The 12,843-nt window shown below is 35.6% G+C and overlaps 1 protein-coding gene across 4 annotated transcripts in view; it reads left to right on the top strand.

Moving 5' to 3' along the window:
• MMUT (methylmalonyl-CoA mutase) overlaps positions 1 to 12,843 on the top strand; it is a 43,708-nt gene that overhangs the window by 27,244 nt on the left and 3,621 nt on the right. For 2 of the 4 annotated variants that reach the window (XR_001119428.4, XR_011650060.1), the window contains exons 10-13: positions 1,019 to 1,150; positions 2,230 to 2,377; positions 10,586 to 10,753; positions 11,080 to 11,213. Coding sequence is in view for 2 of the 4 variants with exons in the window: in XM_071218504.1 (XP_071074605.1) it covers positions 1,019 to 1,150; positions 2,230 to 2,377; positions 10,586 to 10,753 (448 nt within the window). In the remaining 2 variants the exon portion in view is untranslated. The remainder of the gene's footprint in view (positions 1 to 1,018; positions 1,151 to 2,229; positions 2,378 to 10,585; positions 10,754 to 11,079; positions 11,214 to 12,843) is intronic. The other 2 variants (XM_071218504.1, XM_004471183.5) reach the window with 1 other exon arrangement.

The raw sequence follows: 12,843 nt of genomic DNA, 5'->3' as shown, positions 1-12,843 counted from the left end.
ATGTGTTTATTTTTTAGCATATTTTAAGTGCTTAAGGGATAGAGTAAATAGTATGTAGAGATTTTCTTTACTCAGTTTTAATTTCTTATAATTAATGAGATGACTTCTCTGCTCAAAACCCTCCAATGGTCTCCCATTCCTTTTAGATTAAAGTTTAATATCCATACCATGGCCTGCAAGACTGGTTGATGTAGCACTTGCCTACTTCTCTGACCTTCTATTATCCTACTCTCATTTACCTGTGTCCTCAATGTCCTTCTTTCTGTATATATATATATATTTTTTTTTTAATACATTTTTTTCTTTATTTTTAGGGAAATTTTAGATTACAGAAAAGTTACATTGAAAATATAGGCGATTCCTAAATACTTTCCTCCTTCCCCTTCTCAAATTGTCCCTTGGAACATTTTTCATTAGTGTGGTCTTCTTTTTATTTTTAAAACATTACATGTTTTCCTATCTCTCAAAGCCTTCATATTTATCTTATTAATTTATTTGTTTGCTTGTGTGTCATCTGCCTCCCCTGATTACTTGATAAATTCTGTAAAATCTTTAAGAGCAGGTACTTTTTTGGTCTTACTTATTACTGTAGTTCTAGTGCCTAGACCAGCACCTTATACATATTAGGTGCTCAATAAGTATTGAATGAATTAATGAACAAATGGATGGAATATGCTAAAGGATTTACTTTTTTATCAAAAACTATCACTTGCTAAGTGGTGAATTATTAGTATAACCTTCAAATGCTTGTTTGTTTATAGTTTTTAGGCTACTTGGTCATTTTTTGTTATTAACAAACATTGAAAAGAGATTACGATGTGTAGAGGTATCAAGAATCATTTTTTGAGTGTATATTCTGAGGAAAGACGTTTTCATGAATGTATTAGAAACGTTTTTATTTAGATTTTTGATAGCCTAGTTTTTATTTCCTTAATAAAATGTCTGATCTTATCGAATATAAAGGTAATATTTTTTCTCAAAGTAGTGCTTTTAACAGTATTTCCATTTAAAATTTCAGATGTACAGTTGGAGAAATCACAGATGCCATGAAAAAGGTGTTTGGGGAACATAAGGCTAATGATCGGATGGTGAGTGGAGCATATCGCCAGGAATTTGGAGAAAGTAAAGAGATATCATCTGCTATGGATAGGTAACGTGAACTTTCTTAAATCAAGATTTCATCTTCTGTTAACTCAGTCCCCATGAATTTCCTGGGGACTTGGTTTTCTCAAATACCACTTGAAAAATACTTGAATTGACTTTCCTGTTGATCTTTGGTGTTACTAAAGTGATATTTTGAACTTTCACCATAGTCTCCTTTAGAAATTTATTTCAAATAGTTGTTTATTTAACTAACATTGATGCTGTTTCATATTAGATTTCGTTCTGCTTACTATGGTAGACTTTAATATTTTCTTAAATTTATTTATAATGTTCAATTATACAAATAACTGAAATTTTAATTTTCCTATTTGAAGGTCAGTATTTTATTGCCATCTATGCATAAATTAAAATTGTTCTTCCTTGAACTGACAGTAAATAACAATGCGACAGCATGGTTTGGAAATATAAATTAATGTGATCGCGTTTCTCAAATATAAAAAGTGACTTCTTGGTGATTGCTTTTCTCAACCTTTGTAGTGAATGTCCCACTGAAAATTGTATGTCAGTATTTATATACTAAATAAATATCAAAACAGCCAAGGTTAAAGTAATCAAAATTAGAATTTTTTTCTTCTACCAATTAAAAGTACTGAGTACTTTTTCATTTTGGGTGTAAATTTGCTGACTTAAGCAAGGAAGCATTGTGATTATACATCATTATAAAATGACATTACTGTCAATGTAGGAAAGTTCATATTTGTGAAGTGTGGTTGAGATATGGACAATTCAGAACAGCTTTTGAGTCACATATATGTATGAATGACTTTGAAAAGCACTTTTATATTTATATTTAACTATGTCTACTGTGTTCTGGAGACTGGCTCAAGAAGGGAATGGTGTCATTTTCTCATCTTACTCTCAGGAAGATAGACCACAGGCTTTGCATCATTCAAATTTTTCTTTAAGGAGAAGATGATAACCACATTTAGGCTTTAATGGAGTTTTCAACGTAAAATAGTAAGAAAATATAGGCTGAAAGATTTGCTATGAATAAATTTCAGTTTTTTTATATTCTACCTTTGGGCAATTAATATTTAACTGTTGTATTTTGAAAATGTTCTTTAGGGTTGACAAATTCTTGAAACGTGAAGGTCGCAGACCTCGTCTTCTTGTGGCAAAAATGGGACAAGATGGCCATGACAGAGGAGCAAAAGTTATTGCTACTGGATTTGCTGATCTTGGTTTTGATGTAGACATAGGACCTCTTTTTCAGGTACTAAAAATTGTTGGGAGGAGTTTCATAAAGTACACTGTAAGTCACCCTGTGGTTATATTTCGTTTATATATTTTGAAAAACAGTAAAATGATAGGACCACAATGATAGGCATTTTTAAAGTTTTATAAAGACAGACATACTCACGTAATCCACTAATTTATTTTTGAATATATATAATCCAATTAATTGTGATAGAAACAAAAATAAAATATAATTCATATTAATGTACTTGTTACATTCAGAATGTGAATTCAGAGCTGAAACTTATATAGACTTCAGAAACTGTCATGAGTACCTTCAAAGATCTTATTTTACTACTTAGGACATTTCGCATGAGATAGCCTACATGGGATTGGTGGAACACAATTTGAAAGAGAAATCAAACATCAGAGTAAGCTCAGTTCATCAATAATTTTTTTGTCTTTTTACATTCTAGTAGTATTTTATATAATCACAAAGTATTAGACCAAGCCCAGAAAATAATTTTTTTGGGGTAAATGAGGCTGAAATTCTATATAGAATGATAGTACATTAATCATGCTACTAAAAAAAAAAATCTTTGGCTGAAATTTTCATATTAAAAGCTTTATTTATTCACTACATTTTTATTGATCATCTGCCAGATGCTAAACTCTGAGTTGAATAATATATAAATTTTTTCTCAGGGAGTTACAGACTCCTAACAGAGAGAGAAATTTACTTACCAGAATTCTACAACAAAGGATGATATTACTGTAATTAAAGTCTGGACAAGGAAACTTGTTTCAGGTCTCCTAGGAACTGATGTTTGAGTTTTCAGAAGCCTAAGAACAGGGCACAGAAGGGCATAATAATAATAAGAGAAGCCATAAAGCAGAGGTACAGACGTATGAAAAGGCATGATGCCATCAGGTAAGTGAAACCATTCAGTAAAGGTAGAATACAGTGCTTGGGATGGGATGTAGATTATGAATAACCTAATATGCCATTCTAAGGAGTTTGAACTTCATCCTTTAAGTGGTTAGGTAGAGTACCACAATGAAATTTATACTTTTAAAAAGCTTGCTTTTTAGTAAAATAAGCATTTTATAGAATGAATTGAGGTAATCTGCAGCTAGCTTCAAGGGATCCAGTTAAGATGCCTAATAATCTGGGTGAGAAACAATGAAAGCATTAACTAAAGTAACGTCAGGTCTTAGAAGAAACCAAAACTTAGAAAATTTATATATAGGGGCTATGTAGAGATATGTAAGCAGGGTTAAGAGAACCAGCAAAGAAAGGTGAGGCATCCAGGAGTTAAAGTTTTAGGAATTTCCCAAGTCAGCTTTTAAACATTGCCATTATTAAAAAATAATATATGTAAACTTAAAATTAAACAAATTACATTAAAAAACAAAGGTAGACAACGCCCAGAGCTATCTGGAGCTAGCTGAAGCACCTGTTTGGGGGTTCCAGGAGACCAGAGGAGCATCCTGTCACATCCTTGAAGAAATGGAAGGAGGAGACTGCCCATCTGCAGAGAAGATTCATAAGTAGAGTGCTCCATGCCACAGAGGCCGGTACCTATACTCCACTGGAGGCACAAGCCAACTCGGGGCTGTTCTGTGGCTAGAATTTGAAAGCTCCACATCCCAAAATTGGGGGAGGAAGAGATGGTTGGGCATCAACTTCAGCTGCTGATGAGTAAATTCATTAGGCTAAAGTATAGTCCTGAGAACAGCTGAAGTTTGAGCCTGTCCAAGTCAGAAAGAGGCAAGTAGCTGCCATCTTAACTCTTTGCCTGGCGTGAGGGGAAGCAGGATAGACTGAAAATCACAGTGCTGGTAGGGACTGGCTTTTTTCCATCCAGATCGGATCGCAGGTCTAGCCTAAGCTTCAGCCCCGTCTCTGGTGGGGAGGAAGCTGGGGGGGATCTGCGCCAGTCTCTCTGGGAAATCACCAGCCAAGCTGTGGAAGCTGGTGATTATCCTACTTTGGAGGTGCAAGCTACCCCGGGAGCTATTCTGTGGCTGGAATTGGAAGCTCCATTTCCCAAAAACGGGAGGGGGAGACGGGTTGGCCACTGATTTTGGCTACTGATTAGTAGACTCGGCTGGCTAAGGTGTGGCCCTAAGAACAGCTAGGGTGTGATCTGTCCAGGTCAGAAAGAGGCCTGTGGCCACCATTTTTGACTCCACCCTCAGCCTGAGGGGAAGCTGGGCTGACTGAAAATCACAGTGACAGTAAGAATTGGTTTCCTTTTGGCCTGTAGCCCTACACTAGGCTTCAGCCCCGTGTCTGGCAGGGAGGAGGCTGTCAGGTCCTGCACCAGCCTATCCAGGTAACAGCAGGTACCTTTGGCTGGCACAGACTCAATAGTTGGAAGTCTACTGGGGCAACTGCGGTCATCTTGGACCCGCACTACATAGATTGCTGCCCGCACCTGCAGCTCCATCCCTGCCCCAGTCAGGGGAGAAAGGGGTGAGAAGCTTCATCAGTCTCTCTGGGCAACTACACTCTAGGCCTGCATGACTTAGATTATTCCACACAGCTGTGACTCTGTCCTATCCCTGATAAAGGAGAAAGTTGAGAGAAGCTTCATCAGTCCCTGGGGAAATGAGGACAGCTTGAACCTCCACAACTTATAGTACCAACTACATCCTTGGCTCCTTCTGTACAACCAGCAAGGGAGAAAGGGCAGGAAACCCTAAACGAAAAGAAAAACTGCACCCAGAGTAAATATTCTAGTAAGCAAGATGCCAAGATGCCAACAAAAAATTATAGTCCACACCGAGAAACAGGAAGATATGGCCCAGTTAAAGGAGCAAGATAAGCCTCTAGATGAATAAAGGAGTTGAGACAGTTAATCATAGGTGTTCAAACAAATGTCCTTAATAAATTCAATGAGATGGCTGAAAAGATTAAGAATATTAAGAAGACATTGGATGAGCACAAAGAAGAATTTGAAAGCATGCATAGAAAAAATAGCAGATCTTACGGGAATGAAAGGCATAATAAATGAAATTAAAAAAAACATTGGAATCATGTAATGGCAGATTTGAGGAGGCAGAGGAAAGGATTGGTGAGCTTGAAGAATGGCTTCTGAAAGTGAACATAAAAGAGAACAGATAAAAAAAAGATGGAAAAAAATTGAACAAGGTCTCAGGGAACTTAAAGACAGCAAAAGATGTGCAAACATATGTGTCATGCATGTCCTAGAAGGAGAAGAGAAGGAAAAAGGTGCAGAAGGAATATTTGAAGAAAAAATCATAGAAAATTTCCCAACCCTATTAAAGGACATAGATATCTATGTCCAAAAAGCACAACATACTCCCATCTGAGAAAATCTGAATAGACCAACTCCAAGACACATACTAATCAGAATATCAAATGCCAAAGACAGAATTGTGAGAATAGCAAGAGAAAAGCAATGCATAACGTATAAGGGATATCCAATAAGATTAAGTGCTGATTTCTCACCAGAAACCATGGAGGCAAGAAGACAGTGGTATGATATATTTAAGGTACTACAAGAGAAAAACTTGCAGCCAAGAATCTTATATCCGGCAAGGTTACCTTTCAAAAATGAGGGTGAGATTAGAATATTCACAGATAAACAGAAACTGAGAGAATTTCTAACCAAGAGACCAGATTTTCAGGAAATGCTAAAGGTTGTGCTAGAGCCTGAAAAGACAGGAGAGAAAGGCCTGGAAGAGAGTCTAGAAAGTCAGTAAAAGTAACCAAAAGTATCAAAAGAGTGAAGAAAATAAAATATGGCAGCTAAAACTCAAATAGGAATAAACTTAATCAACAATGTAATGAATTTGTATTCAGAAAACTGCAACTGAATCTTAAAAGAAATATAAAAAGGCCTAAATAACTAGAAGAACTTTCCATGCTCTTGGATTGGAAGTCTAAATATTATAAAGACATCAGTTCTACTCAAATTGATATACAGATTGATGCAGTCCCAATAAAAATTCCACCAGCATTTTTTTTAAAAATTGAAAACACATTTTCAAATTTATTAGAAAGGATAATGGGTCCTGAATAGACAGAAACATCTTAAAAAGGAAAAATGAACTCTCATCTCCAGACTTTAAATTATATTATCTAGCTATAGTGGTAAAGACAGCGTGGTACTGGCATAAAGATAGACACGTAGACCAATGGAACCAAACTGATGGTTCAGAAACAGACCCTCACATGTATGGTCAAGTGATTTTTGACTAGCCTGTCAAACCCACACAGCTCAGGCAGAACCATCCTTTCAAAAAATGGTGCTGAAAGAACTGGATATCCATAGCCAAAAGAAGGAAAGAGGACCCTAGCTCACACCTTATCCAAAATTAACTCAAAATGGATTAAAAACCTAAATATAAAAGCAAGAACCGTAAAAGCTTCTAGAAGAAATTGTAGGAAAATATATTCAAGTCCTAGTGGTAGGTGGTGGATTCTTGAAGGAAATAAGAGGAGGACTGAGATGGGCTACTGGTGATTAATGTAAGTAGAACTTAATGTATTAGCTTTAATGTAAATGTGGAAATGTATACAGTGGATGGTAACAAACAATGAGTAACAACTAGTTTATAAATGGGAATGTGACTGAAAATGGTAGTCTAGGAATGTAAATGTCAGTTAACAGAATACTAGAGAATAATCTAGGAACTGAATAGCACAGTAAACCAAGAGGTGGATGAGAATTGTGCTTGACAGTACAGATGCAAGAGTGTTCTTTGTGAGCTAGAGCAAATGTACATCACTACTGTAGGGTGGTGAGAATGTGGAAAAGAATGGGGAAAATACAACCGGAGTGACCTATAGACTGGTTAGCAGTAATAATGTAATATGCTTGCATCTATGCCAAAGATGTACTGTTTTGATAATAGGGCAGTATGGAGAATGTGTGCCAAATGTACACTATGGATGTGGTTAACAATCAGATGATATTATTTTATCTTTAACAATTGTTCCACCACAGTGTGGTGTGCTGATAAATGGATGTTTGGGAATTCTGCATATGTGCGTGATTGTTTTATAAGTTTACAACCAGTCATAAAAAATATATTTAAAAAATAATAATAGGGTGGGTTGGGGGAAAAATACAGCAAATGTAAGATAAGGGCTATAATTAGTAGTAGGATTTTGACAATATTCTTTCATAAATCTGTAACAACTGTCTCATGACAATGCAAGAAGGTGTTGGTGAGGGTTGATGTATGGGACCCCTGTATGATGTTATGCATGCTTGGTTTGTAAGTTCACAACTTTTACTATATACTTATCGTTTATGTATGTTCATATATAAATGATATAAAGATAATAATAGGGTGGGTTGGGGGAAAATACTTTGGTTAGTAGTAATATTTTGACAATGCTCTTTAATCTTTATTAGTTGAAAATGTTCAACAACAATGCAAGGTATTTGTGGTAGGGTGAGTTATGAGAGTCCTATATGATGCTATGTATGTTTGTTTTGTAAGTTAACAGCTGTTACTATACACTTACTGTTTATGTACATTTATGTGTGAGTGATATACTTCAATAAATTAAAGAAAAACAAAGGTAATAATGCTAAAACTTACCATTTCCTAATTATTTTACTCCATTTTACTATTACATCTATTGCATTTATACATGGTAGAAATATTCTATAATTAATGTGCTACTGCACACCTCTTCCTTGCTTTGCATTCAGTGATGTCATGTCAGTAGCTTGAAACTGGCCATGGTAGGAATATTCATACCACAGAAATGAGCAAACACTACAAATAGGGATTGATTTATTGTTTTATAGATTACCTGGATGTCAAAATGGAGGAGGATATGTAAATAATGTAGGTGAAACTTAGAAGTGTATAATGTGTCTAGCCATTACATTGTGAATTCCATAAAAATTTGAGGGAATATTTTTCCAATATTTAAAAACTATTATTTGATTTAGCAAAGTAGTCACACCATTGATAAATGGTGAAGTTCTGTGTTTTACTTTAGTTTTACTCCTTACTGTAATCAGAACTATCAGTTAATCCATGTCAGATATATATTTATCAATAATATTAAGGACTTCTTTGCTGAACCAAATAGTAATCAAACATTTATCCATAGTCCGATTTTGTCAAGTCATGGTTGAATTGCAACCATAGATAGCTACAGATACAAGAATTTGGCAAACATCAAGGAAAACATTCTGTGAAAATCAATTGTTATTGTTATTTGCAGTAAAGAGTATTGGGTATTTTATTATTGTAAATTGTTTCACATTTCTTTATAGCATTAAAATTTATGATTATACATGTATATATATGGGTATATGTTTATGTGTTTATGCATACCTTTTTTTTCCTATTCCTAGAGAGCTGCTTTCCCAGCAAACTACTGAGGGTCACCTAACTTAAATTAGTCACAGAGGGATACAACTTCTGCCAGAACCATGATGGCAAGGCAAAGAGGAAGCAAGGAAAGAAATATACTGACCTTTCGCTTCCATTGAGCATATCCAACTAGTGGGGTCTCTGGGGCACTAAGCAGAGTTGAAAGAATCTTGGGGTAGTGCTGGAGCAAATGAATTATAGTATTTGAAGGGCTGAATGTGAAGTATGAGAGAGAAAACGAGTTTAAAGGTTTCCATGTTTCCTGCTTGGAATGATGGTGCCATTCATGGAGGTAGTACTTGAAGAGGTGAAGATTGTTTTGTGTGGGAAGATGCTGAGTTTGAATTTTTAACACATTGAATTTATAGTGCTTGTGGAACATTCAGGTGAAAATGGCCGTAAATTGGATGTACACAATAGAAGCATAGGAAAGAGACCTCTCAGAGATAAACTTTTGAGACTTAACTCTATATAAATGGTTCATAAAGCCATGAAAATGGAAGTTATTTCCCATGAAGAGTGTGTACAGTAAGGTGACGAGAACCAGAACATTAAAGGGAAATAAAGGAGGTGGAAGCAGTAGAGCAGTAAAAGGAAATGAGAAGAACAGTATGATAAAAAGTAAAGAAGAATTTCAAGGAGAAGTGAATATTATTATTACACAATACAGATAGGTCAACCCATACGATGCCTAGAATATTCATTGCATTTTTCACCAGTAAAAAACTGAACTTTCCTAAAGAGGCTCAGATTTTGTAAAATCTCCCCATAAGATTTTCCTCTTTTGATTGAATTTTTCAATATTACCTTAGAGTGTCTAGTGGAAATTGTTACAGGAAAGAATTAGGACAGACTTCTCAAAATATGTCCTTGAGATAGGTAAATATGTAAATGTTTTAAGAGTCTTACACATTTAAGATAGGATTTTGTTAAGAATCTTTAATATATTGTTTTTATTCTTCTTTTAAGTTAAATAATTTCTCATTCTATTTTAAAACCAAAGGTCACTGCTTTATATTACATTTTTTTTAAGATTTATTTTTTATTTATTTCTCACCCCCAATTGTCTGCTCTCTCTGTCCATTACCTGTGTGTTCTTCTGTGTCTGCTTGTATTTTTGTCAGCTGCACCAGGAATCTGTGTCTCTTTTTGTTGCATTATCTTGCTCCATCAGCTCTCCATGTGTGCAATGCCACTCCTAGGCAGACTGCACTTTTTTCATGTGGGGCGGCTCTCCTTACGGGACGCACTCCTTGTGCGTGGAGCTCCCCTATGGGGGGGGCACTCCTGCGTAGCACAGCACTCCTTGCGTGCATCTGCACTGTGTGTGGGCCAGTTCATCACATGGGTCAGGAGGCCCTGGGCTTGAACCCTGGACCTCCCATATGGTAGGCGGACGTGCTATCAGTTGAGCCAAATCGGCTTCTTACATTGCATTTTGTGTTCAGTTTTTTCCTTCTTGATAAATACTTTAACATGTTGTTTTGTACTGTACAAGTGCCCAATAAATGGTTGTTAATAATGAAGACAATAGATGTCAGTACTTTAAAAAATCATAATGAAGAGAGATAATATATTAACCTATATTACTTCTTTATCTTGAAGATTCTTTGCAGGAAATACTACTAGTTCAACTTTAATGAATGAATTCTTGCGTTAGATGCAGTTGTGGCTTTGTAATTTATTGCATCAATAGTGTGAATGATATTTATGATTTAAGAATGCTGAAATCTGAAGTGAAATACACTTTAAGATTTTTAATGAGGAAACTCTTGACATATTGATTTACATAGTATAACACTTTTAAATATTTTTTTTTTGCTGTTACCTAGGAAAAAATGATGATTTGTCTCTTTACGTTTTGATTGTTCAGACTCCCCGTGAAGTGGCTCAGCAGGCTGTGGATGCAGACGTACATGTTGTGGGTGTGAGCACACTAGCTGCTGGTCATAAAACCCTTGTTCCTGAGCTCATCAAAGAACTTAGCTCCCTTGGACGCCCAGATATTCTTGTCATATGTGGAGGGGTGATACCACCACAGGTATTTTTAATCTATATTTTTCTTGTGCTATATATAATGAGGATCCTAAATAATAATAGCTTACATGTAATTCTTTAATTTACTATACACTTTTACTAAAGATAAACTTGTTATGAATTTAGAGCTAAATTTTTTTCTTGGTGATTTTACTAAGTAAATTTTATGAAGATCAAACGTGTATATACTGTTATTTTCTATTCAAGCTATATTGTAATTTATATTGTATAATTTAATTTAACTCTTTCGAAAGCTTCTATGAAAGAGCCTACACCTCCTTGCAAACCAGTAACCTATCATAAATAAGTATCTATTTTCTTCATATTTAGTAAACAGTGATGAAGAAGGAACAGCATAAAATAAAAACTCACATTTGGACTAGAGAAGAGTGGTAAACACATAGTGAATATTGAAATCCTAACCAGAGATGGAACGAGAACTCCTTGTCCTGATGATGGAATAGGTTTGTCAGTTAGCCAATAGTTAATGCTTGCATCTGCTGTTTTAGGGGAGTGTCCATTTCCTCCAAGTTCCTGTCCCTAAAAATCATTCTGCCTCATGGTCAAAGTTTGAATGAAAAAACTCCTAGGGCACAAATACTGTTCCATCTTGGTTGTGTGAACACTAGAACGTGTTGTAACAATAATATCAAGTTTAGGACACACTTGAAAGCCCTGATCCTGGGGAGACAGATGTGGCTCAAGCTGTTGAGCCTCCGCCTCCCACATGAGAGGTCCTGGGTTCAGTTCCCTGTGCCTCCTGAAAAAAAATATAAACAAACAAAAAAAACGAAAAAACCAACTTAGGGAAGGTAGCTCAGTGGTTGAGGGCTGGCTTCCCACATATGAGGTCCAGGGTTCATTCCCTAGCCCCTAGTACCTAAAAAAAAAAGGCCCTGATCCTCTTCCCTAAGGTGATCATTTATATATGCCAGCATATATGTCATATATGCATGCTGTTGCAGTACTCTTTTTAATGGCACTCTTTTTCATTTTCAAAAATGATTACATTTGGATGATATATGGTCATGCTAATCATGCTAATTATCCCCAACTACTTCTTTCTGGCTCTATTATAACCTTGTAATACATTCTTGTAATAAGATGATTCTGCAGTGGCACTGAACATACCTTATTGAACTTGTCTTCTAAGTCTATGAAATTTTAAGGCAGAGATCATGTCCAATTATCTTTGTATGCTCAGCATTAGGCAAATAAAGCCACTGAAAATATGTCACTGTTCTTGGACAAAAGCTATAGATTTTAGGAGCCCTTAAGAAAACTGGATGAAAACCAAAAGAATAATCATATAAATGGGCATGGTCAGATTGATAGCTTATTGCCTTCTGTCTTTTCTGATAATGCTGTGTGCAGTTTGCCTTGACATCTGAGTTTTGTATTTGGAATGGGGAAGGGAAAGTATTGTGAAATGTTGCCTGTAAGCCTGACAAAAAGCCTTGTAAAATGCATGTGAGTAAGGGATAAAATTTTAGCAATAAGTGAATCTGGGTAAAGAGTAGATAGGGTTTTTTTGGTACTATTTTTATCTTTGCAACTCATCTATAATTTTGAAATTAAATCCAAATAAAAAAGTTATTAATTTAAAATGTCCTTCATTGAGTTGAGTTTGGGATATTATATTGCTTCCTTCTTTTGGAAGTAGGTGACATGGGAATGAACCCTGGACCTCATATGCCTCAGAGTTGTGTCAGTTACATGATCCTGTAAAACCCCTTTATTATCTTAAGTTACTTTGAGGTATACTTGCAGGCAAAATACCTAAGAAGAAATAATAGTCTTGTAAAGTCAAAGTTATAATATGATTATAAATTTAACACAAAGAATGGCAAGTGGCAAAAATTCAGATGAGGGAAAAAATTATGGTTTATGACTCAGAAGTTCTCAGCTAGGGAGCTATATAATTCCCTACTATGAATAACACATTGGGGTATTAGGAAAGTGGGCAGAATGTTAACTTGGGGTGGGAGGATTGTGCTACTGACTGTTAGTAGCATTCCCAATCAAGGAAGAATTTTTCAACCCCAAATGCCCATAGTATACCTGTTGAGAAAATTGGGGGCATTGGGAACAGAG

This window comes from Dasypus novemcinctus, chromosome 11, assembly GCF_030445035.2.
Source record: "Dasypus novemcinctus isolate mDasNov1 chromosome 11, mDasNov1.1.hap2, whole genome shotgun sequence".
In the NCBI taxonomy this organism is placed as follows: domain Eukaryota; kingdom Metazoa; phylum Chordata; class Mammalia; order Cingulata; family Dasypodidae; genus Dasypus; species Dasypus novemcinctus.
This window is presented reverse-complemented; position numbering and strand designations above follow the sequence as displayed.